A 27,503-nucleotide genomic window follows, 5' to 3' on the forward strand; every position below is an offset into this window, starting at 1 on the left:
GCGGAGACTGGCGGCCAAGTCTGTTGGGGGCAGGGGGAGGACGGATAGGTGGGATGGGCTGTTGTGGGGGGTGCGAGCTGTTGTGGGCAGGCGGGCAAACTGTTGTAGCGGCGAACTGACGTGGCGGGCTACCAATGGGGGGCGATATGTCGTGGCGGGCTGCCGATGGGGGGGCAAAATGTCATGGGGGACGCGAGCTGTTGTAGTGGGTGCTGGTGATGCCACGATGATGCGACCGATCCGAGCATGAACAGACGTGACGGGGGGGGGGGGGAGGGGGGGGCAGCAGCTCGTGACGTGATGGGCGTGAGCTCAGAATAGCCATGGCTGAGATGGGTATCTATCCACGTATCCTAGATTGAGACCTGTTAGAGTCTCTACCACGGCCATTTCCATCCTACCGGCCTCTCACAGTCAATGCATAGGACGTATGGGAAGCATCCACTTTTTTTTTGTTCACCTCTTCTGTCAAGAGGGTATTCTCAACATCCTATAATTTCAGCCCATCCTTAGCATAGAGAGCCGTACAAGAAGTGTCCCACAACTCAGGTAGAGTACCATGCAAAAACAAAGGATGCATAGTATCCTTGAACCAATCTCATGTGAAGCTGAATGGCTGATGATGGAGTGAAACTCATTTAAGTGTGCAGACATAGAAGTCCTTCCCTTCATGCGAAGGTTCATCAACTGTTTCAGCCAATAGATTTGAGATGCAGGACTCTACTTGTCATAAAGATTCTTAATCTATGTCCAAAGCTCATATGCAGTTTGATTTCTAGTTACAACATTGTAGTGAACTTGCATAGAGAGTTATAAAATGATTGTGAACTTGCATAGCTCATCCTGCTCATCCCAATCCTCGGTTGCAATGTTTTCAGGTTAGGCACCCCCATTTTTAAGCGGTCTAACATGTAATTTCTGCACTAAAACTTGCCATATCTTGGTCTTCCAATAGCTGTACTTAGTCCCATCTAGTTTCTCAATATTGAAGATAGCACTATCGCGAGAACCACTAGCCAATGAGACCAAGCAAGTACATAGAAGGGCAACTGTAATGCCCTGCAAATTAGCCCCAAAACCACTGCTAAATCAAGCAGGAGACAGGAGATACTGCCAAAGTAATGAGCTGTCCATAAATTGTAAGCAAAAGACTGTCAAGTCAAGATGACTGCCCTCAAATAGAATTTATAAAACTGAAATGATAGGTTGCTGTAATAAATTGCAACAATATACCAACGACCAACTGTGTGCAACCAAGAGGGAAGAAGCCAGAAACAGCTGGTACTAAAGATTGTCACAATTGCAGTGTGTCAAAAATCATACATGCAAAAGACTGTCAAGTCCAGGCAACTACCCTCATATAGAATTTATAAAACTGAAATGATAGGTTGCTGTAATAAATTGCAGCAATATGCCAACAACCAACTGTGCGCAACTAAGAGGGAAGAAGCCAAGAACAACTGACACTAATAAAGAGTGTCACAACTGTAGTGTGTCAGAAACCATACATGCAATAGGCATAGACATCATGCACAAGGTAGGCATAGACATCATGTCATAAACATATCCATAGGTATACATGATAACCAAAGTGTCAGTACATCCAATATGTGGTACCGAGGGAGTAGCTTCAAAGCATAATGAGCATAATCTTTATCAGACAACTACTTACTATCCACTATGAAAAGCAATGGAATCTTTGCTAAAACTGAGCCAATGCAAGCTCACTCGAAGCGCAAAAATCATTCCAAGACATGTGTCGAGCATCCCCAAGTGTTAAGCAAACATTTGGGCATCAATACCAAGCCCCAGAAGCATCAAGTGACAATAGGAATATGCTTTTCCTAGATAAATGACATTCAGCCTTGTTATTATATCAATGAAATCTTTGAGAAAACTAAGCCAAATGTGTGCTCAAATCAGCCCAAAAGCATAACTATACCATCCGGGCACCAAAATAGCATCCCATCAAACATGCATAATGGAATTTATTGTTTGTTGTCCAAACCAGAATAGTTTTGTTCTGTGTGAAACAGAGAATAGAAAACTGCATAGAATCAACTTTATGAGTACCCAGATTTGTAGCTCTTGTTGTGCTCTTTGTTTCTAGCTATAGAATGCCTAAATCCGATACTATATGCAAAAGTTATGGCCAAAATACAACAGTGCTGTCAAGTTGCCATAGCTGTCCATGACTTCTATAACATGCTCTATGCCCACTTAAAATGGATAAAATGGCTACTCCTCAGCTCAATAAGCACTCAACAAGGCTTAATTAAGCCTTCGTAAGCTCCTAAAAAGCGCAGAGCAAGTTGGAACAAGCTAGAAGAAGGAAAGACTCAATGCATACCTCGAGAGAGAGAAACAATGGTTGCCATGAAACCTTGAGTTGAAGCTTTGAATCGGGGCTGAAGCAAAGGATGAAGAAGTTCCTCGAATGGTTGGCTTTGATACTAGTTGAAGGGAGTGAGCCCGGAGTGGAAGCATGTGAGTAGAAGCAAGAGTTATGGTGGAAGGAGCAAGAGCAAGAAAGAGAGAGACACAAGATGTGGGAACTCCGATAGTCACAATGTGTAACTGGCCTTCCCTTTATTCAAATGTCAAAAAATAAAGAATGAAGTGACAATGATAGGTACTTGCCACCTACAGTGTACAGGTGTGCGGATACTGTCAGTGTAGTAATATACAGGTGGCTAGGCACAGGTGCCTTTACCCCCAACAAATACTCTATGCCCTTTATCATTGTCATTATTTTCTCAGTTAAAGGCAAGCCAAGGAGATAACCATGCTAAAGAATATTGAAGATGAGGAAATCTTGGTATGAATAAGGCGGTTGTTTGAGATCAAAGGTGAGTCATTGAAGCCTATCTAATTTTCTCATTGAGGTAAAAGGGCTGTATGCTGTCACATATGTGAGGGTTTTCACTTGGATGACTGCCTAATTGGGTTTTCCCCCATCCGAGTGCCCAATTCACAAAATGCAAAGCTAGCAAAGGAAACACAAAATAGGGCATGCTTCTATTAGGTTTTCACTTGAGAAATGCTCTCAATGTTGTTTTCATGAAGTTCTTTTAAAAAGATAATGTATGGTCGTAGGCACATGCCACTAGAATGAGAAATCAAATTAACGATCTAGTTAAAAGTTTTTAACATTGTAATGTAAACTCTTGGCATGCAATGGACAAGTGTACAGGCTAAGTGATATACGGGCAGGGCAAAGTGAACAAGTGCAATGTGAAACTTTAATTAAATTGAAAGTTTGCATCTTAGAATTAAGTTACATTGAAAGTTACACCCAGTGAGCGACTTTTAAATGCTAAGCTGCCCCCTTTTGAATTAAATAAGCAGTCCCTTTGTCATTAATACAGCTTGACAGATTTCTCGCACATTTGGCCAATGTTGCTGAGAGCAACTAAGGACAGCACACTAGAGGTAAACTCTAGATTGATTCAAGAGTAAGGCTGGGAATCACTGGCATTCAGAGAGTGCTGATTTGTGACAGCAAGTAACCTGTCATTTGTGTAAGCTTTAAATAATGATAAAGAAATACCATAAGGGGCCCCCATCTTTGGGGCCTATTTTTTGTCATTTACTGTACAAGAGCATTCTAGCTCTCTTTTTCAGTGAGTTTTTTGCTTGGTTGATAATATATTTCATGTGTGCAAGGTAGTTTATGCTAATTTCCCTTTAGTTTTTTTTTATAAGGCTGGTTTCATACATTGAAAAATATGTTGATGTTGAAGACAAAAGAGGGCTTGATTATGATTGGTAAAGAGTTGAGTTCTAATTTGCAGTCTAGATACTGTGTTACTCCCACAAGGATCACGTTGCTTGAGGTCTTTGTCAAATCTCTTGTTTGTTGTATGGTATTATCCACCTTGGTGTAGGACCATTGAGCCACTTTGGTTTGGCCCATAGGAGGTCGATAATACAGATTTACAGCCTTTTGTTGCTTGATCTGGAGGGATGTGGGGTAGTTAGTCATGCCTGCTAATGGCATTATTCAACATGAGACCTTACAAAGAATGCTTGTGGCTTATGACTTCCATGCAAGAGTCTAGTGTGGGTTAACCCACTCGAGGGTTGACTATACAGATTTACAGCCTTTTCTTTCATGCAATAAAGCTAGTGTTCAACCTTACCTTGAGCCGCGACCTGATGGATGACAACATTCTCAGAGGATTTGCAAGCAGCTTGGAGAACTTGTTGCTTCACTTAGTTTGCACTTTGGAATGTCAGGGTTTGCTTCCTCCCTTTTGTTTAGGGATTAATTTCTAGAAGTAAGAAGCAACTCACCATTGCTTTTTTGGTAATGCAGGTTGAGTATGTGACCACTCTTGTGGCTGTCCAGGAGTGTTTGCCAGCTAGTCCATTGCTAAGAATTGGGCTAGTATAAGACACTCAGGTTGGCTATTGCAATAGGGATCCTAAAGATGGACCTTGGAAGAGTACCATATGAGACTTACCTCATTGGAGGGTTAGTTCATCTCCCTTCCTTGGTTTAGGAGACAGCTAGAGACATTAGTTCAGGAGTCGAAAGTACAAGGCAATCCCCCAACACCCCCTCTCCTGCCAATATTCTCGTCTAAGAGAGCAAGACTGCAAGCTTGCATTAAATAGATCTAACTTAAGGAGTGCTGTGAGTAGGATTGACGGTTGAAATTGCATGGTATTTTGTATTCCTTTTCTGTTGAACTTGAAATGGTTCTCCTATTGCTTTCTCTATGTTCAATCTATCTTTGTTGTAGCTATGGGAACAGAAAGAGAGAGAGAACAAGAACAGAAGGGGAAACGACAAAAATTTGGAGTTTTGGGGAGTTTCTAGTAACTATAGGGATGAGAATGACAGAAATGAAAATGGGAACAGAAATAGAAACAGAAATGTAGAAGCGGCCAAAAAAAAGGTTTTAGGTGCATTCAGTAACTCTAATCTGTGTGCCTCATGTCACGTAGCCGAGATTGCATATGTCACGTAGCCGAGATTGCATAATATGTGAACAGGTTCTGTGATTTATTTGTCCAGGATTGCATGCACTGAGGTCCTCATGCTCCTTTGAGATCTATTTTTTTGTGCGCTTGATTGCTTGTGGTTCAGCATTCTTTAAGAAGTTAACCAGGGTCTCATAACACAATACATGTAAATACATGTTTTGATAACAATGTAGAAAACAATGAATTAGGAAAGGACGTCACTTGATGCTTTGTCATACTGTATTAAACAAGAAGGCCGTGAAAGGAAATTAGTGAATAGTGTCATAGATTGTGAACTACCAGGCATATCCATTGCTTTCTGCTGCTATAAGTGAGTGCAGTTCAAAATGAGTACTGAAAACAAAGTAATATTTGAAATATGTTGAGCAGGGGATTTGTTGGAAATAATCTTGGAAAGGAGATGACCGGTTTCTCATTTGGCCTTGGGATATCATCTGCCTTGTCAAATACATCATCAATGAGTTCTTTTCTATCTCCTCCTCTTGCTGCTCCGACATTTTCATTTGGTGTACAAAGCTTTACTTCTGCGTCTCCTTTGACCACACAATCAACATCCTCACAAAGTGCTTTTGGAGTTCCAACAATGCAATCTCCAAGTTTTTGGCAGAATAATGTACAAGGAAACAAAGGACTTGGTAGTTTTTTTGAAGGTGATCTCTCTCTCTCCTCCCCCCCGAAAATCCCCTTGCTCCCCCAGCCTTGTGAAGAAGATTGAATTAATTAATTGAAATATGTACCAGGGACCCTCGGGCCAATGAAGGTGACTCAAAGGCAGGTAGAAGACAACACATGGAACCAAAAGGCTACAAATAACACAGGTCTACAATGAGAAAGAAATCACGAAGTAGGCACAACTAGGATGATGCGGATGATGATATTCATCCAATGAGCAACCACCTCTCAGAGGGTCATGCGTGTGGAAACTATGGAACTAACAAAGCAATGGATTGTGTGTCCCCATTAGAGTGCCGGAGACTAATCCAATGGAGGAAGTGAAAGAGACTGGTAAACTCCACTGTAAAGTGGCTGTAATGGTATCCTACCCAAAACCCAAGAATGGATGAGTATACCTTCATGTATAGCGGAAGTCCATGCTTAGGAAATAAAACCCCACACATCTCTACCAAACTGGGCAAGAAATAAAAAGATGACTAGGAGTCCATACTTAGGAAATAAAACCCCATACGTCTCTAGCAAACTAGGCAAGAAATAAAAAGATGACTAGGAGTCTCATCACATGCAAGATAGAAGACATCTATCACTTGAGATCTTGTGATGACACAAGAGATCCCTATAAGGAGACCCTCTCTCTCTCTCTCACAGAAGAAAAGTCTTCAAAATAAGATCTATCTAAAGGATGATCTTATCCTAGCACCTATCAACAAGAATGCATCCCATGAATCATGGGGGAGTCTCATCACATGTAGTACAAAAAATACATCTATCACTATAGATCTTGTGATGACCCAATAGATCCCTACAAGGAGATCTCTTCCCCCCCACCCCCCTCTTATCCTAGCACAGGTAACCTATCAACAAGAATGCATGCCATGAATCATGGGGGAGGCTCATCACATGTAGTACAGAAAATACATCTATCACTAGAGATCTTGTGATGACCCAATAGATCCCTACAAGGAGATCTAAACCCACCACCCCCACCTCCTCCCCCCCCCCCCCTTCCCCCCCCCCCAAGTTGAGCTAAGAGTGCATTATATGCTGATTAGCCACTTAAAACAACCCAAACATGCTTAATCAATCAAATTACTGAAACTTTCATAAAAAGAAATGTGTTCCTAGAGAGTGTTTGCCCCATAAGCCAAACCCGGAGGACCTAGCTATCTATAAATAGATAGGCTGCCCACCACTCAGCCTTAATCTTTTTTTTGCAACTTGCAGGTGCCTTCTCATTGCTGTCCACATCCCTTACATAGAGGGTATCTCGACTGAAGCTGTTGCCTATTGTTGCCTACCATTTGGTGCCTATCTGCAAGCTTCTATCGCTGTTTAGAGCCTTCTACTAGTTGGTGACTACTACCTAGGCTGGAATAGCCTGCATTTACTTTATCTACAATGCTCTGAAGAAATACCCTAATGCAGAATCATAAATGAAAGCTACAAAAAAGCATAAACTCAACAAAACACAGGGTTAGGGTAACTTAAAGACAATGAACACAATGGAAATGTGAATGAATGATTGAATATTGCATATATGATGCTCATGCAGCAAACAAACCGTGTAGGAAATGAAAACTGTACCTTGAACTCTCGTGTCTGGAGGACCAAGTAGATGTCATGAGTAGGAAGAGTGTTTTGTACTCCTTACGGATTCGGAAATGCAGCAAAGCAGCCTTCGAGTGTTTGAAACCAACAAACGCAACAGAGGATGTTGGATCTAGTGGCAGATAGGAAGTGAGGACTCAGGGCAGAGAAAAACTGCAAATGTAGCCTGTTGATGATGGCGATAGTGAAGGTGGCAGCTGAGTGGACCAAATGCTGCAATCTGATGATGGAGAAGTAAAAGGTTGCAGCAGTTATGGCCAAACACAATCTGTTGATGATCACTAGGAAGAAGGGACAGCAAACACAGCCTTCAAATAAGTTGCTAGACTGAATGCAGCCCTCCAAAGAAAGAGGAGACAGTTGGTGGTAGCAAGGTGACGAGAAAACTTGCACGGGAGGTTGGAAACAGATGCCTAATGGATGTAAAGAGCAATGGACAGCTTCGATTGAGATGTACTTTGTGAACAGGGTATGGGTAGCAAAGCTAGAGGGCTTGAAACTTGCGACAACAAGATTGGGCTGAATGGAGGGCAGCCTACCTATTTATAGAAAGTTTTGGGACCTTGTACTGCATACCTTTTTTAAAAAATCTCAAACCACACACCATTTTAGGGTTTTCATTAATTAAGCATTTTTTGGGTTGTTTAAGAGACTAATTTAGTGTGTAATGCTTATTTTAGCTCAACACTCCCTCTCAGGCCTTAAAACTGAGCTAGAAAGGAAGGCCAACCCGAAGTTTTATGTGGTTTTGTTTTTGTTGGTGGTTTTACCCCAAAGCGTCCCACCCCAAATCATCCAAGACATCAGACAAAGGGTACATGGTGGTTGCGCAATGGCTATCTTACCAAGGGAGTCTAAGTGGTCATCCCAGAGAGGTTAGGGCATTGGACAAAGGGTGCATGTTGGGTGTCCAGTGGCTTATCAAGTCTTGCAAAGGCAGATGGAACCATAGTGAACTCTTTTTCTTTTTTGTTTTTTTGTTGGAAATAGTGTTTGTTTCAAAAATTTGGGGTGGTGGTTGATTAAATAATGAACGAGAGATTAATGGTCAGATCTAATGGCTTTCACAAAATAAGCAAGTTATTCCTACCACTACTGTGTGTTGATGATAAAGGAATAGGCTAACGATGTGCGAGGCAAATATGGTGAGCATGTGGAGAGGCAAAAAAGTGTGCAGAAAGCAAGCTAGTAAAGCTAAGCAAGTAAGGGAGATCGCCTTGGAGATTGCCATGTGCAATGCCACAAATATGGTGAATCCAGAGTCAACCACTTCAAAAGACTACAAAAGGAACAAATGTGTATAGATGCATGTTTACAAGAACAGAATGCCAATGCATTGGAGTTATGCAAGAGGCAATGCGAGTATGATCGTGTTCATTCAAAATACTATGCAGTGGTGCTACTTGGACAGTGCCCTCACAGGATAATTGTTCACTTCTCAAAGAGTCCTTTTACAATCATGTCATCTTGATGATGCGGATGAAGATACAAAATACAATATACACAATGTTTGAGAAAGAAACCATAAACTACATTGGGTCACCACCAAGCGAAAAAGTGTTAGCAGGATTGTTAGCTCATGTGTGAGTCAGCGCACGCCAGTTAGGATGGGCATACTTGTTCTTATTTTAGGCATTTTATTGTGATTTGTTTGTGTGACATTTGTGGCATTGTATGCCAGCCGACGAGTATTTACTGCTGGCCAACCAGTTGTTGTATTTGGCCTATTTTGTGGCTATTTACTGTGAGGCTCCTCCTCCTTCTCAATCATCATCATTCATCAGGTGGACTTCTTGTTGGAGGGAGGAGTCAGTGCTAGTGTGGCCACGTAGCTAGTGACTCACTGTTGTGCACAATTGTCTCGTGTTTGGTATATAGATTCCATTTCCCAGGCATATCTCTGAGTTCTCTTCTTTTGTAGTATTCTTCTATTTTCTTTCTCTTCTGTTTTGTGTTCAATACTTTATTTCAGCACTTGTCTATGCTTCCATTGTTGCACCACTTTTGACATAGTATCGGATTGCAAGATCTAGGTTCTTGCTGCAATTTCACTGCTGATTTTTGGCCTTCCCCTCCTTCACCAATCAGGAGACAACTTGGTGTTGCTTGCCCTTCTGTGTTTGCTACATTTACTTAATTATAGCACCAAGCATTTATTGCAAAATTGAAAATATAAATTTACCTACTAATCTTTGGACAATGGACACATGGTTGGCCCTAGAACTAGCATCCCTTTTGGTATTTCTTTAGCTTCATTGAAGTAGTAGTTGATTTATAATGGAATTCTCCCAATCCCCCTTTGCAATGCAAACTCCCCTTGTTGTCCAAAGGGACCAGTAAGTCTTCAATCTGATTTGCCCCATGATGTGGGCAATCAATTGGCCTTCACCCACTTCGAGAAGACTGGAAATGCCCCAAATTTGATGGCTGGCTAGGTGTCCACCTAATTTCAGCGGAAAATCACCTTCAACCTTGAATAATTCAAGTCTTGGAGTCTTCAATGTCTGGTATGCTTTTTGAGACAATTGCTAAACCCTAATTCCTGTTGTAAATTAGGGTTCACAATACCTCCAAGTGTCCAAATGCTAAGATCTTCAAAAAAAGGTTGTGAAATGGTTGGGGAATGAGAGAGAATGTTGAGGAGAGAGAAAATTTAGAGTTTTGTTGCGAGAAGTGACTAAAAAATCAGTAAAATGCGGCTTTTGCCTTGTCCCAAAAGAATAAATGCTATTGCCTGCACCTGGAGACCCAAAATTTGCAGACGCCTTCAGTGTGGGGCTGTCTCCCAGCTGCCTATGATATCATGCAATTGTCAGCTGCTCCAAATCTGCAAACACCTGCTCATAATGACTGAACTCAGTCTACAATGGCTGCTCCTGCTTCTCACGATGTGTTCACAGAGGATATCTTCGTTTGAACCACAGAGGAGCTGGAGCAGCCAAGGTGGATGGAACCATAGTGGACTTTTCCTTTTTTACTGGGAATGGCTTTTGATTGTTAAGTGAGGATTTTCAATCAGCATTTGTCCTATTGAGTGATGTGGTCCTTTTTGGGAGGATAAAGAAATGGTCAGACCCAAGACCTTCACTAAAGAAACAAGCTATCCTGACCACCATTGGGTGTTGGTGACAAAGAAATCCATGGAGAGTATGTGGGGGTAGCAATAAAAGATAGGTGGAAGCATGCTAGGCAAGCTAAGCAACCAAAGCAAGCAAGGGAGACTACCAGAGGAGATTGCCATGTGAGTTGCTACGAATATGGTGGATCTAGAGTCAACCACCCCAAAAGATTGAAAAGGAGTAAATGTGCACAGATACATGTTTACAAGAACCAAATGGCAATGCATGGGTGATGAAGAAGGCAATGCGAATCATCATGCTCATGCAAAATGGTATGCAATGGTGCCACTTGGACAATGCCCTCACAAGGAAATTGTTCACTTGCCTAAGCGCCCTTTTACAATCATAGTCATCCAGAGGATGTCGATAATGATACAATATACAAAATAATAAAAGCCTGTGAAGAAGCAATGATGAACCAAACTTCCTCTCCCCTCAGTATGAAGCAATAGGGAAGGATGCATGCATGTTGATCTTGGGTAGGAAGTACTAAGTAATCGGTTGGTTGATGGTCTTGGTCAAAATGTCCGCAAAATTATCGGAGGAAGGCACAAACATTAGGTGAATGGTGCCTAGCTTAATCTACTCTTTGGTGAAATGTAAGTGGACACCAACATGCCGCATCCATCGTGTGATGATCGGGTTAGCAGCAAGTGCTTGGCACTTTGGTTATTGTAGTACATGACAGTCAAAGAGTCACACGGGAAATAAAGGGTTGTTGGTAGTCTCCTCAAGTAGATAACCTCTGTGCTGTCATAAAAAAGGCTTGATACTTTGTCTCAGCCATGGAAGTGACCACAAGCAATCACTAAACCAATCTATGACTTGGACTATAGTTGCTACGAAGAAGATTGCTCACCCCAATCAACAAAGCTACTAAACGGAGAATAAGTTCACCCCAAGCTAAGGGACATAATATATATTGTCCAGTGAAGTGAGATCTCGGCCCTTGTTAGTATCAAACTTGACATGACCTAGACCATGGATCTTGGCCAAGGAGTTGTTCCCACAATAGGCATTCCTAGTTGCAGGGGCTTGGGAGAGAAAAATGATATGGATGGGGGTCATGTGATGGGTGGCTCCACTATCAATGATACAGATTGGAGATGTGCTCCGATCGGGTAAAGTTGGGTTTTGCAGTTGCCTTGTCATAAGGTAACTCACCAATGTGGACTAAACTCGAAGCCTCTGGTGTCATCAGGTGAGCCTCATGTCCAACAGACCAGTCATAGATGCCCTCTAGAGTTGAGAACGATACTGGCTATGATGGTTGACTGGTAGCAGTGTGGGTTTGTTGGCATCATCACTATCCGTGATTTTGGTTGCTACCACCTTGCCTTCCCTGTTGGTTACTTGCGTAAGGAGCGGGGGTCTAAGTCTTTTGTTTTGGTTGTATGTCTTTGGCCTTTGATTAACACTCGTTGTCAAAATAGCTTGTCTTTTGACAATATTGGTAATACCGGTTTTTCTTTGGTACATTCTGCCACCCGGATTTTACGGATGACTGCAAGTTTCCATGTGTCTCACTTGATTGATTTTGATTTTGAGTTTGATTTGAGTTTTGGTTTTGATTTTATCTTTGTTTTTTATTTTGATTTTTCTTGCCTTGTCCTTGCTGTCCCCGTTGAGAGGAGACAACAAGAGCCCCCTATGTGGAGGACACACTATGAAATTGATTGAATAGTTGAGCGTAACGTAGTATCTGACCAAAGAATGTAGGCATGGTGGGCTGTGAGATCACCTACTACAAAAAATGGAAATATTTTCTAGGGAACTTATTTAGAAACAATGTGGCTTGGCCGAGGGGACTTAGGAGCCCTTGTAGTGGAGAATTCAGCTAGAAGTTGCCGATGCTTAGGCAACTTGACCTTAAGATCATGTTGGTAAGTGATTTTGAAATTTTGAAGTTCATGGTTCAGGTTTATACAATGGTCCTATCTTGAGCCACATAGCAGTTAGTCAAGTGTTCCCACCATTCCAATGCTAGGTCAAAGCACTGTAGTTGTGAGTGGAGTTTAAGTAAAATACCTTGTATCAACTCAATGATAGTTGAGGTATTTATGGCCTTTCATGAGCAGAGAATCTTTGGTGGAACAAGTCGTAGGTTTGGTTGGTATTCTTGCCCTTGGACAAGATCCCACAAGTTTTGTGAGTCAAGAACATGCCTTGTTAGATTCGACCAAATGGTGTGATTAGACTTGTTAGAACGAGTCTTATCAGTAAAAGCATGCTTGGGGGATGAGGATCTTTGAGGTATTTGGTAGTAAGAATAGGGAGGGGGATAAGGTGGGTAGGTAGAGAAAGTCACAGAGGGACGCTGAGGTACCTTTGGTGCATGCAAGACACTCTCAAACTCTGTACATTTATTGCCTGAGGCATGGTAATATGACCAAAAGGCCCACTAGGAATTGCCATGGAGGCAAACTGTGATATGAATTGGTCGACACATGGGTGAGCAAGGGTAGGGACCCCATGCTAGATGTAACCCAAAGGTGCATAAGGTGAAGGCTAAGGCTCCCCCAAAGGTGCATGAGCACCACCCAAGAATTGAAGCTATAGATATCCTAAAGGTTATGCATATGTTTGAGGTCCGCCCGGTGTGGTGTGTGCAATGACATGAGGTGTTTGATATGCAAAGGTGAAAGGTGTAAATAGTAACAGTGATGCATCAGAAGAAGTGGGTGGGATGAATGGGTTTAGAAACTGTGGTTTGAATGAATATGCATTTTGCTTCTCAAAGTCAGAATGAGTTTCTAAACCCATCACACCATACTCATTCTGACTTTGAGAAGCAAAAATTTAAATAGGGAAAAAGCAGAGTTACCAAGCCTTTTCTTATGGTCACCCCTTCTTGTATTAACTTAAATGAGTGGATCTTCAATGGGAATTTTACCATAATCAACATATGGCACTCTAGCTTCATCTTGATCTTTACTATAATGCTACAAAGGCGGTGGGGCAAAAGAAAAAGAATGAACAAAAGTAGGAACTTGTGTACCTTGCACTGAGGTAGGAGAGATAGGATGAAAGTAAAGAACATCCTTCGGATCTCTTTCTCCAAAAGGGGAGCCCATTCCCAATGGAGCTCTCAACAACCCTGCAACCTCATCAGATTTATGGGCAAGATTTGACGAGAAAGAATCAATTGTATGGAATTCTAGTAGCTTTTGTCGAAAGGCTATTCTTCAAAGCTCTTTAGAGTTGCTGACTCTGTCTCCAATATAATTAAAAGGATCTCCGGCCATGTTAGAACTTTGTAGAGTTGGCAATGGATGCCACTTGTGATCAAATCTCGACATAGGATCCTTTGGGGCAGAGTAGTTGTGGAAGTGTTTGATGTCATCTTCCCTCATGTAGTTTTGGCTTCTCAAATGAGTATCTAGCACTGATACCATGCAAAGAAATGCTCTATCACAGAAAACGCAAGACAATCATACGACAAATGCACAGACTAATAAAGAAACACAGTTAGGGTTAGGGTAACTCAAAGACAATGAATAGAGTGAATAATAATGAATGAATACTAAATAGAATACAATGCTCAATGGAGCAAACACACTATGCAGTGAAGAATAGCGATTCCCAAACTCCCATGTCTTGAGGACCGGGGCAAAGAGTATGAGCTAGAGAGCGTGTTGTACTATAATGGATCCAGAAACACAGCAAGGTAGCCTCTATATGTGTCTGATAGTAGCAAACATAGCAATAGGATGCTGGTTAGTGTTAGACAGGCAGAAGACAGGCTGGAAAGTGCAAACGCAGAAGAAGATGACGATAGGGCAGATGCTTATGGTTCCAATCTGCAAAATGCAACTCCAAGAGGCAACAACCAGGCTGGAAAGGATGGAAATGTAGTAGTTGAGTGGTCACCATTTGTAGGTGACAAATGGTTTGGGCAAATGCAAGCTCGAGTGTAGAGAGTAGCTTCCTTGATGAACAACAGCATGGAGATGGTTGGAAACAATCAAAATCTGTGGAGGATGGTTGAGAAGTAGGGCCTAATGGTAGAAGATTATGGTGGACAGCTTCGGCTGAGATATCCTCTGCATACAGGGGGTGAATAGCAAAGCTCTAGCACCCACAAGCTCCAAAAACAAGATTGTAGCTGAGTGGAGGGCAGCATGCCTATTTATAGAAAGTTTGGGTCCTCCCAATCAGAGTTTGTGCGTATGGGAACAGACACTCTCTAGGAACACATTTCTTCTTAATAAAATGTTTAATTCAATAATGAAACATGTTTTGCTGATGTTTTAATGAAGCTCGTGTATTTTTAGCTCAACAGTAAGGTGCGCTACTGAAGGGGCTTACACAAACTTTGGCAGATACGTAGCAAACTGACGATCCACTTGAAAGGTGGCCTCATCCCCTATCTAGACAAGGTCTCCACTCTTTTGAAAGGCCTCTTGGAGGAGGGCTTTTTGAGTCTAGCTACTTAGTGTGAACCCTTTGATCACCAACTTACCCAATTGGGCCTAGCTTTGGCACTCTGTATCGATAATCTCCAGGTCCTCTTTTCAACGATGTTTAGATGATGGTCCCCCAAGCCACCTTAGTTTGAGAATCCCTGGAGGTGAACTGTTTGAGTTGGACTAGGCAGCATAGCAAAGTAATACATGATGAGGAGAAACACCAATAGGAAGCAATATACCAAACTGTTGCCAATAGGACTTGGTTGACCACTAGATCCTTGCCCGTCAAGGAGGGCTAACAATGCTCCAATAGGTTAGCTTCTACCAGATGGAATCAAGCACATGAATAAACTATTGGGTTACTCTAATGTCAAGGCCTACCTAGAATCCAAGGTATCTGATGGGTCTCACCTATCTTGATCCTGAGTGGATAGCCAAGTTTGTGCTAGGGTCTAGGTTTGTAAGGAAACCAATTGACTTACACCAATTGATTTTTGTGCCGTTAGTCATGCAAAACATCTCCAATACCGATCTCGCTCTATTGAACATCACCTCATCGCTCTCAACATAGTGTGTTGTGTCATCTGCCTACTGTGAGTCCAACAGATGTGTCTTAACCCACATTGGCAGGCTGAGGCCCTGCAAGCCACTAACTCTTAATAAAGAAAGTAGAACATCACCTCCACAAATAGAAGGATGAGGTATGTAGGAAAACCTTGTCTAGATGACCACTCTAGTTGAAACTCTGCACCCTACCTCCCCTGTATTATCACCCACTTGCTAGTAGTGGATTTGTATGGTGCGGGCACCATTGATCAACTACTTAGGAAAGCCCAACCATGCCATTGTGTTCTCCAAGAAATCCTAGTCAAGCCTATCATAGGCTTTCTCAAAGTCTAGGAGAAGCACAGCAATCCTTTGGCCACTATGTTGGGCCCACTTTGTAGTCTCAAAGAAAGTAAAAATATTGTCTAGGATGCTCTTATTCTTGACAAAGCTTGTCTATGTGTTATGAATGATGTCCAAAAAAATGGGACAAAGATGATTTGAATCATCTTTGCGAGTGCCTTATATGTCACTGACATTAATGTGACCGGCCACCATTGGGTAAGCTCTAAGCAATCTCCCTTTTGAAGAGGAGACCAAGTAGACCTATAGACACAGTGCTTGGCATTTGTCTTGAATTAAAGATATCCTAGAAAGCTTATAGCAAGGGGTTCTTCATCTCCTCCCAATAGCCAAAGAAGAAGGCCCTAGATAGACCATCCTTTCCTAGGTATTCCTACTTGTCTTGTGACTAGAAAACACAACTCCTCCTTGGTAAATGGGGAAAGGAGTCACCACCTATATCACAGGGGATGGGATGCAGTCTCAATCCTTCTACATGCAATGGATTACCTAAGTTGAGATTATCTCTCTATTGCAAAAGGTGTCTATAGAAGCTAGTGGAAAGCCCCATCACCTCCTAAGGGCATGATTTGACCCTCCCATACCAATCATGTAAGTGATGGATTTGGTCCCTTGAGGTTTGAGAAGCTTGCAAGAGCACTTTGTGCCTGCAATTCGTGAGCGTGGTGGGTATGGTCACCAAGCAACCCTTGCAGCAATCTATGAATGGATGTTAGGTCTTTTCCACCTCCTTTGCAATCCCTTCATCCTACACCTAGTCTACGGCTAGAGCTATCTAATCTATCTCCTTACCTCCTCTTGTTTGTAGATCGAGTTTGGGATCCAACATATGCAGGGGCCAAGGGCTGAAGCAGGAGCATCTAGGGAGAAAAGAACTGGAGCATGATGTGATAAGGTGGTCCCTACTAGTTTCTACTTGCCTTGCTTGAGTGCAGTTTCAATGTCCAACATAGAATGTGTCCAATTGCTTTAGCATGATGCCACCTAGCCCACCAATACCCTTAAAAGAAATGTTGTGAGCCATCACACCTACAACAAAAAAGAAGGCTTTTCATGCCTCCTTCTCCTGATCTACCATGCCTTGGAAGGCCACACATCTATCCTATGGATTCTCTTAGGTCTCTAGGTTTTTGAAATCACCCCCAAGAATTTCAAGGGTCCATTTGAGGCATTCTAGCTACAATCCCCCCCCAAAAGGCAGCACATGCTTGAACCTTCATAGATGCATAGAAATTGACGATTTGAATTCATGAATCCTCAATAAGTAGCCTCACCCACACGTTCTACTCTTGCCATGGGCACCAACGAAAAGGATGGAGAACTAAGTGAGGTGGAATAGCGCTTGGTGGTTGGCTTAGGCGGCAAGCTCCACTTCCCCATGTGGTCTATAGAGGCAGAAGGGGGGTGATGTTTGCTCCCTTAGCTGCTGAGAGTGCCTCAAAGGGCAATGCTATTAGACTAGCCTCTCAACTCGATAATATCAGGTAGCCTAGGCTAATGGTCATCGTCACAAGCATGCGAATTTTTCACTTTTTAATGCTTTGCTAAGCATTTGACTTAATTGAAGGTCAAATGTGCAAATGTGAGATGCACTTGTGTTGTGCAAGTGAGTTAAGTGACAATTTCGGGCCTAAGACTGTGAAATCTCAATCAATGTCAAAGTCAAAAGTTGTAGTATGTTGTACTAATTAGGTACTTGGTGACAGTTCTTGGCCTAGGACAATTCATTAACTATTAATGTCAACTGTGGCATTATGAGCTAGCATTAATTGATTAACCAATTTTAGGGCTAATAAAAGCTCAAGACAGTTTGTGTGACAAATTGACCTAGCCAATTTAATTATTGGCTAGCACAATTAATTTTTAGCACAAATTGTAAAGATTAATTAATTTTTAGAATTAATGTTTTGAGAATGGCTGAAAATCAAGAAAAGGAGGCTACCACTTGTCAAAATCACCCATGTTATTGAGTTGGGGGCTGGAGGAGATAGAGGGGAGCTGAATCCAAATGTGGAAAGGTGAGGGGAGAGGATTCCCGTGTTGCTATTGCTCTTGGGGCTGTTTCCCAGTCATTGAAGACCATTTTGGTGAAGGCGATGACATATTCTTGACCTATGAAAGCTGACGACTGTTGTTGATGCATTGTCTACTAGAGATTACAGTCTTTGTTGCTCCAATTGTTATTGTTGAATCCATTTGGGGATGGAAAACTAGAACAACAGCTTAATTTCACAAATTTCTCACAGCACATCTTTGTATTTTCTCTCTCCACAGCTTTGTCTCTATTCCTTCAGCCAAATCCCAGCAATCTTAATCCCAAGTGGGAGATATATAAGAATTTCTGCTGCAAATTCCTAATTTGCAGCAGAAATTAGGGTTTCTTTGTCTCTTTGAGAAGTGTGCTCACGAATTGAGGCCTTGGACTTGGAATTCAGCTTCCATAATTGAATATGGGGCCAAATTTCTCACCTAAGGAGCTTATTGGAGGCAATTCCCTTTAGAATCAAGGGCCAAATTTTGAAGACTTGCTGTCCACTCCAAATAGCAAGGAGCATCACAAATTGAAGGAGATTGGAGAGCAATCTCAATGTACTTCCACCAATTTCAATTCAAGCTAAAGAAATACCGCAAAGGATGCCGGGTTTTGCGGCCAATCGTGTGTCTACTCTCCAAGATTGATTGGTAACTGTGGATTTCATGCTTGCTGAAATTAGTGTTTAATCAGGTCATTACCACCCTTTCGCTGAAAGGAATGCCGGTTTCATGGTTCCATTGCTAGGATACCCTCCCTTGAATTGATGGGCTCGTGGCACTTGATTAGAAGTTAGAAGCATTGCTTTAGTGCTGAAATTGTAATCAGTTGAGCATTACGATAAGAATGTCTTCACATAGTGAGATGGTATCAAGCAGTGATGATGCGTCGTCGTTTGGAAATTCACAAGATGAAGGGGGAAATGCAATGCTTGATCTTGGAAAAGGCACACAATAGGGGGTGGCAAGCTGAAAATGTTGGTGTAGACTAGAATGTAGGGCTTTCTATGCTAAATGATGTTGATGACCAGCAAGAAAGTGAAGGATATGATGATAAGTTCAAACATTGGTTGAGGACAACAGCTAATATCTTTACTCAATTGGCAAAGAATCCTCAATTCACTCAATTTTTGAACTCTTGAGGGAAGGGCAAGAAGAGGAAGTCATCCTCTAGAGCTTTGGGACATCGAGATGTACTAAAGGAAGAGTCAAAACAACAGCCTCATGATACTCCCAATGTAGTCAATGAGCTAAAGCAAGTGACACCAATGGGGCATTCAATGCAAGTGCAAGGTGAACTTGGTAGTGCCAATCCATTTGATTATGGATAGCAAGGCATGCATGCTAAATTGGGTCATCCAAGCTACTTTAGAGGTGGATCTATTTGCCACTTCAGCCATGGGAATGCATGCACCAAATATACATGGTATATAGCCACCTATGTAGGGTATGCAAGGCCAAATGTATTAGGGTGAGGAGGGAGGAGTGTGAAAGAAAAAGTGAAGTTCAAACTTCAAACTCCAAATAGTCCCAAAAAATGGTCAAAAAGCGGCACAAACGGTAAGATTCTGCATACAAGCAACGGTCGCCTTTTCAAAACAGTTTGAATGCACTGAACCGTATGGAATGCACCCTTGCACAAGAGAGATTGAAAGCTTCGACTTTCACTTAGCAGTTTGATATTGCCTATTTAGGAGGAAACTTCACAAAGTCATCAAAAATCTGAAAGGCAACTAGTTTTCTCAAAGGAAATGCATTGTAATGGTGGTCTACCATCTTGATGCAAGGAAAAGTACCATCAACGTGGGTTCAATTTAAGCAAATGTTTGCTTCTACATGGTTGATGAATACTTTTCAAGTGGATGTACTGACCACATGGCATAAGTTTAATGCATCACAATACCATAATTTGGAGCTCTATAATAAGAAGTTTTGGGAGCTGTTGTTGCCGGTCACTTCTTATCGTGTTGTCCCCCTTTCTTAGTAGATTGAAAAGTATTGTTGTGGGCTGCCTAAAGAGATTCGAGGTTTTTGCATAAAAACCACTATCACCAGTATGTTACAAGTTACAACTCATTGATACAACATGTATTGCTAATGCTTTGATACGTGGAAAGTCTTCATATTTCTAGGATGATTGGGAAAGTCACCAAAGTAGACTTTCAAGGTTGACAAGAAGGGAAAATCTGCAATAGGCTTGAAAAGAGGCAAAAACAACAAGGGAGGAGCTATGCCCAACATAAATAATTAATGGCTGCAAATAAATGTTTTATTTGTGAATAGGAGGGACATGTTTCTGGGAGTTGTCGTGATAAACCACAAGCAGAAAAGGTTGAAAACAAGGAGGATGCAAAAGGGAAGGAGACCTAAAACATTAGCAGATTTGGTACCCGATGTAATTAGTGATTAGCTCAATGATGATGCTACTGAGCTTTGTAGAGCATGGGGAAAGATTAGAGACCAACATGCATTCATTTTCTTTGACAATGGGGCAAGAGGGAATTTTATCTCCATGGCAATCCATTTATGCATTAGGAAGGATGAGATGGGATCCATGGGAGAAATTGGTATGGCATGTAAGGGCCATGCAAAACTTCTCACATCTCTCATTGGGAAGCTTTCTTTACACATTCAAAGTTTTGTGGACAATGAATAGTTCTTTATTGCAGAGGGTTATGATGTATTGCTTGGTATGCCTTGGTATCATCGTGTGTGTGGAGTGATCAACTCCCATAATAACCATTCAGCAAAAGGGTAAGACCCATGGTCTTGATATGAAGCTAAAAGGGGAATCACTCCTAGTTGTATTTGCCACTTGGAAATAATGAAAATGTTGGGAATGTGTCTAACTTGGATAAGGATATCGCATGTCATTTCTGAAAATATATGCCGATTTCTTTTCTCGGTCACTTCTAGGGCAGCTACCGCCTGAAAGGTTTGAGGATCATGCCCTAGATTTGATCCTCGGCAGTAGTCCTCCAAATAAGCCACCAAAATAAGTGCAGCCCAATAAGAGAATATCATGAGCCAAGTAAATGAGTTGTTGAAAAAGGGGGTGATTTGGCCCAGCTCATCTCCTTTTCTCTTCCAAATGCTTTTGGTGCAAAAAAAGGATACATGGCATATGTGCATTGATTATCGTGCTTTAAATAAATCACAATAAAGAATCGATTTTTGATTCCACGAATTGATGACGTTATGGATAGATTGCAAGGGGTAGTCATTTTCAACCGCATTGATTTGAAAAGTGGATATCATCGGATACATATAAGGCTAGAGGATGTATCGAAGACAACTTTTAGGGCATCTTTTGGATTGTATGAGTTTCTTGTCATGCCATTTGGGCTTATGAATGCTCTTGCCATGTTTAATCCGATGATGGACATATTTAGACCACATAGAGCATTTGTGGAGACATTCTTTGACGATATGATTGTCTCTAATGAGCTGCATAAGCATTAGTTGGTCATTAATAACAAGAAAAGTGAGTTCTTTTGCATGATATATACTTCTTGGGACACATTGTGTTGCGTGATGGGATACACATTGATCCTACAAAGGTTGAGGCAATACTTTCATCACCATACCTATAAAATGTACATAAAGGTTTGTAGTTTCATGGATCTTTGCTCCTATTACAAGAAGTATTTACATAACTTTATTGAATTTGCATGTCCACTGCATGCTTTGCAAAAGAAGGATGTGCCATTTAAGTAGATAGAAGTGGAAATTTTAGCTTTTTAATGAGTTAAATGAAAAGATGACTTTAGATCCTGTGCTTGTATTGCTTGATCTAAGAAGGTCATTTGTTGTTCAATGTGATGCATGTGGGCATAGCATTGGGGCTGTTTTAATGCAATATGGCAGTGGTGGCATAAAATAGTCGTGCTCTACATGTTGCAAAGGAGAATTTATAGGTCTATGAGAAGGAACTACTGGCTATAATTCATGCACTTTCGATATTGCAACACTCTTCTAGGGGCTGATTTCACAGTGTATTGCACTATTTTCTGAGTGAGATTAAATTGTCTAAGAAGCATATAATATGGGCAAATTTCCACTCTATGTTCTACTTTGAAATGTGCATATAGATGGCAAAAAGAATGTAGTAGTTGATACACTATTTCATAGCCTCAAATTTCAGTCGTCCATATTGTTTATCATAGTGAGTTGGATGCCATGAAGGATCAATATGCTAATGATTAAAATTTTGCTAATGTTTATGATAAACCTTGCAGTGACCAAAGACATGAGAACTATGTACTTAGGTGTAACTTTCTAATAATGCACGAGTGACTGTGTGTTACAATGTAGTTAAGGCCAAAGGTGATGTTTGAGAGTCATGCTCCTCCTCATGTAGGGGATAGAGCTATTGATGCTATAATCAAGGCAATGGAGTGCTTTTTCTATTATCTATCTTTGAGGCATAATGTATAGTTTGACCATACATGCATATCTTTGATCTTCCTAGAATACCTACAGGCAATGATGGGATATGGAATATCATGTGCAGCTTTAGTAAACAAATCCATTTCATTCCGACAAGGAAGAAGATAAAGATTGATCATATGGTGTGATTTTTTTTGCAACATGTGTTTAAGTATTAGGCATGCCAAAGTCGATCGATCGTCAGTGATTAAGATCCGCAGATGATTGGTTTGTTTTGGAAGGGACTTTTTGAAACATGTATACCACGCTAAAATTTCCTTTGTCCTTCCATCTACAGACAGATGGTCAATGAAGAGGCAAGCTTGATGAATTTAGATCTCTTAAGGCCTATGTGTGAGAGTGTAAAATGCAGTGAGGGCACTACTTTCCCTTGGTAAAATTTGCATATAATAATATAGGTTATAGTTCCATTGGTAAGGTTCCATTTGAGGTTTTGAAGGGCGGCAAGAAAGTACCTTCTATTTTGCACACTAAGGATAAAATCTTTGAGGCTGATAATTATGTAAAGAACATGGATGTAGCCAATGAGAATGTTGATTATGCACTACAGAGATCGCAGAAAAAGTAAAAGAGGGTATCTAATCGCCATAGACGTGCTTTGCAGTTTATAAAGGGCAATTAATTATTGTTGTGTTTTGAAAAGGCAAGGCTAAAAAAGATGAAAGACAAAGAGAGATTGTATCCAAAGTAGCTTATGCATTTGTATGGTCCCTTCTAGGTGTTGGAGAAGATCGACGATGTTGCTCATAGGCTAAAATTGCTTCTACACTAGCGGATACATAACGCCTTTCATGTGAGCTTGTTGAGGTCTTTTCATGCCGACGTGCGAGAGGATGTATATGCTGAAATTCAGCCAAAGGTTGAGGAGTTAGATTAGATATTGGTATGTGAGAAAATATTGGCACATAAAGAGAGAAAGATCAAAGCAAAGTTTCTAGGAGATATTTGGTGAAGTTTCAAAATTACTCATTAATGGATGCGAAATGGATGGGACTGAGTGACTTGGTAGACTTCTCTCAATTGTTGCGACTTTACCTCGATGTTGTTTAATTGGAGCGACTTTGGATTGGACTTAGTCAAGTTCAACAGAGGAGGGGTCCAAAGCATTGCCTAATGCTCGAGGAAAAAGTAGCACTTTCACTCCTCTAGCGATGGGTAACTGTAGTATATAGTGGATTTGGAATATATTCAGCATGCATCCAAGGTAGTGTTTATTTTTAGTATGTTTGCTATGGGATCACTATTCAATGTACTAGTCAATGCAATTGGTATGAACATGGTATAATTTTTCATTAGTGGCTCTAAAACTATACATTTGCATTAGATTATGATCATTATAGATTCATTACCATTTGCTTGTTTGCAATGGATGATCATTAGTTTTTAGTGTTAGTCAATTGGTTTTATGAACAGCTGTGTTTTATGAATGCCCTAATAGTTCAACCATGGTTTATGCTTAGTTTATACTTTACTATGATCGTTGTCTAGAATAGATATGTTGGTAATGGATGCATCCTATGGGCTTTTGACAGTAGTTTTGGATTCTTTTTGAGTCTTGTGTGTTGATTATGCTAGGTGGAAATTCTTAGCAAGTGTTTGACAATGGCATGGTTAAGCAACAATTTCACTATGATGCTTTATGGGAAATTCCAGTGCTATATATTGTTCTTTTGATACATTGCAATGCAATTGAAGATGGTTGCAAGGGGCAAGGTCAAATGTGCAAATGTGAGGTGCATGTGTTGTGCAAGTTAGTTAAGTGATAATGTTGGGCCTAGGACCTTGGCGTCTCAATCAATATCAATGTCAAAAGCTGTAATAAGTTGTATTGATGTGCTGTGCAAGTTAGTTAAGTGATAATATTGGGCCTAGGACCCCGAAATCTCAATCTGTGTCAATGTCAAAAGTTGTAATAAGTTGTAACTAGGTGGTATTTGGTAACAATTGTTAGCCTAGGACAATTTATTAGCCATTAATGCCAATGGTGACATTAGGAACTTGACATTAGGAACTAGGCATGAATTGATTTATTAATGCTAGTTTTGGGGCTAATAAAAGCTCAAGACAGCTTGGGTGACAAATTGGCCTGGTCTATTTAATTATCGGCTAGCACAATTATTTGTCTGAGCACAAATTGTAAAGATTAATGGCTGAAAATCAAGAAAAAAGGCTGCCACTTGTCAAAATTACCCATGCAATTGACTTAGGGGACTGGAGTAGAGAGAAAGGGGAGCTGAATCCAATTCTGGACAGCTGAGAGGAGAGGATTTGATTGTTGCTACATGAACTTAGGGCTGTTTCCTGGCCATTGAAGACAATTTTGGTGAAGGTGACAACATATTCTTGACCTATGGAAGCTGACGACTGCCATTGATGCATTCTATCTTGGAGATTACAGCCTCTAATGCTCCAATTGTTGCTGTTGAATCCATTTGGGCTGGAAAACAAGGACAACAGCTCAATTTCACCAATTTCTGGCGACAAATCTATAAATTCTCTCTCTCTACGGCTTCGTCTCTATTCCCTCAGAGCCATTCTCAGAAGATCTCAGCAATTCTTAATCCCAAGTGGGAGAAACTGAAGAATTTCTGCTGTGCTACATGTCTCAATCTTGACTGTGTATGTTTCTGCAAATAATTGGCTGAGAATTCAGCATGGACTGTCTGCCACTTTTCCTTTTGTTATAAAATACAATTCAAACACTGTAAGACACACATTTTGGGATTACCTGAGGTACATTCTGACTGGTTTTAAACTAAATGGACTTTGACTGATGTATTCTAACTTTGAACTTGTCCAATCCAGCTTCACAACAACACCAAGGTGGTACAAGTTTCTTTCAAGGTCTGCAAGGGACAATTATGCCAATTCCATCGAGGTCTGGGCAGCACGATGAATCTATGCCACAAGAAAACATGAACATAGAGCCTGCTATTAATGACAACTCATCAACTGATATGGCTAGCCAAGTGTAAGTATATCGAGTAATCAAATCTGTCAGTAACTTCTTGTAGAGGCTCTTTGTACAAATGATTTTGAATGTTATTACTGTGCATTATGCTTGGTAGGTCCAACATATGGCTAAAGCAGTCATGGACATTGGGGGAGGTAAGTCAACTCATTAGTCCATTCTTTTCTTGCTTTGTTGAATAAACAGTGCTGAATTTTTGCTGTCTTAGTATTGCTTTCAAATTAAAACCTTGGAGTCAGACACAGCATTTTGATTGTGAAAAAATATCCAGTCAAGTTTCTGCATTGCGTTATGTCCATGAGGCAGGACAATAAGAGTGGATTGCAAGAATATGCAGTCTTTTGCCAGGAAAGTCACTTTAGCTTTGTGAGCTTAGCTGGTTAAGGCTTGGTCATGGGTGCAGCAAAATTGACTCAACACACTTGGTTGAGGAATCTTTTCTTTGTGGTGGTCTCCAGAGCGAGTGTGTAATGGGAAGATAAACGATGTGGTGTCCCTAGCAATTACAGTTAAAAGGGCTGTTTGGAGAATTGCAATTAAGCCTGATCTAAGGTAACTAAACAGAAATTATGAAAATTTTCACAGTTACTCCTCAGCACAGCAAATCGCATCATATGTTATTAATATATGGACTTTAAAACCTCAATTCATGCATTATTTGGATACCGTTTGAGATGGAATACATATCTCGTGATGCAAGAAAAGGGGTGCTTCAAAAGCTCAACACTAAGTTGGCATGTTGGCAGCCATCCACCTGGCCCCTACATGTGAGGCTGAGATATGTGCCATTTTTATGGAAGTGTTTTAACTTGTGCAAGGAAAGATCACTAGCCAGGCACACATCTGTTAATTTCAAACAGGTACTTTGCAATTTGATGGACCAGGTTGGGATAAAGATTTCGAGACCTCATTGACTATTCAACATCTTTGCAGGCAATTTTTCTTTTTCTTGAACTAAAGGGCTTGGTGCTGGATGGGGTCTCTTGCTTCCTTCCCTTTCGAGTTGATAGATACAGAATTCAGGTATGCATACCAGACATACCTGAACGATCGAATTACATCCTTCTGAAGAGTAGAGGGACCTTGATCCTTAGGGCATTGGATTGTCTGATTGGACCTACAAAGAGGTCACCTGGATATCCTTAAATTTTCAGGGATCAATTATTTGCTGCATATATCTACATGTACACGAGTCTCATGACACCCATCATTGTACCAAGTCTTCTGGAGTATTCTCCCTGCTTTGGGTTCAAAGTGAGTGGGTTGTGTGGGGAATCAGACGGTGATGCAGAGAGAGCTGAGGAGGAGGCCACAGGGCCTACACCATGTAGCACAATTTCTAATAAAATGGCATAATATTTGAGACAAGGTTCTGTTGTTAGGTATATCCAATGTGAAGATGATGGGGAGACATTTAAGATTTGTTGAAATCAAGATAGTCACATGCTATGATCAGGAGCTACTGGAGCTAAGATCACAATACCATCTCCTCATCTATAATGGGGTGTTTAGGTGGCCACAATCAGGCATGCACACAACCTAAGTCATACATGACTTCTCAGTACCCACTTGTTAAGCTACCAAAGATCTTAGCCTAAGGTAATCTCGCATTATTGGTTGATTCCTTTGGCCCTTGTATATTCCCAAACCAAAATTTTAGAAGATTTTTCAAAAAGATGGCACTCAAAAATTTTGGTAGGAAAATTGGCTGAAGATGTGTTATGAACCAACAGTCTTCAGATCGTGAGCCTGAGTAGTTTGCCAGGGAATTATGGCAGGGCACCCTGTCCATCCCTTTTTCGATCACTTTCATCACCAGCTTGCCATCACCCTTGCAGTATCAGCGGCCATGCTACTGATGGCCATCATATCAGGCTGCCCTGCTCTTGGTTGTCATCTCCCCCACCTGTCTTTTGCAGCCTGTTTTGGTGCTTTGCATCCATAGCTCTCACGGACTCCCCAGACAGCTGCATTTTGCAGCAGCATGCTGCCACGCTGCTGGTGCAAAGCCATTTTCTGCTGTATTTAAGCCTTGGCATCCTCTGTCAGTCAGAGAGCTGCTGCATTTTCGGTCTGCACTGCCTTCCTTAGCCTCAACGACATCCTCTGCCCTAGGGTTTGGTGCATTTGGCTGTGTAAGCCAAATGACATCCTCTGCCTTAGGGGCGTTTGGCTGTGTAAGCCTGTGTTTTTCTGACATGTTGCAGCCTGCTGCCTGGACCATTTCTTTCATCATTCAGCATGGAGTTTGGTGGTTTGCTGCATTCAGGATCTATCAGAGTACAAACTGCTCACCATGCTCAACCCCCTCCTAGGAGAGAGTGTGGCTGTTGGATAGCC

General features: G+C 41.3%; 1 protein-coding gene across 5 annotated transcripts in view; it reads left to right on the forward strand.

Moving 5' to 3' along the window:
• LOC148025150 (Zinc finger C-x8-C-x5-C-x3-H type family protein) overlaps nt 1-27,503 on the forward strand; it is a 105,196-nt gene that overhangs the window by 60,392 nt on the left and 17,301 nt on the right. For 2 of the 5 annotated variants that reach the window (XR_015693413.1, XM_087694894.1), the window contains exons 7-9: nt 5,362-5,642; nt 24,998-25,163; nt 25,261-25,300. Coding sequence is in view for 3 of the 5 variants with exons in the window: in XM_087694894.1 (XP_087551020.1) it covers nt 5,362-5,642; nt 24,998-25,163; nt 25,261-25,300 (487 nt within the window). In the remaining 2 variants the exon portion in view is untranslated. The other 3 variants (XR_015693414.1, XM_087694893.1, XM_087694895.1) reach the window with 3 other exon arrangements.

This window comes from Lygodium microphyllum, chromosome 15 (assembly GCF_053477565.2).
Source record: "Lygodium microphyllum isolate KBCC chromosome 15, Lygodium_microphyllum_v1.1.10, whole genome shotgun sequence".
NCBI lineage: Eukaryota > Viridiplantae > Streptophyta > Polypodiopsida > Schizaeales > Lygodiaceae > Lygodium > Lygodium microphyllum.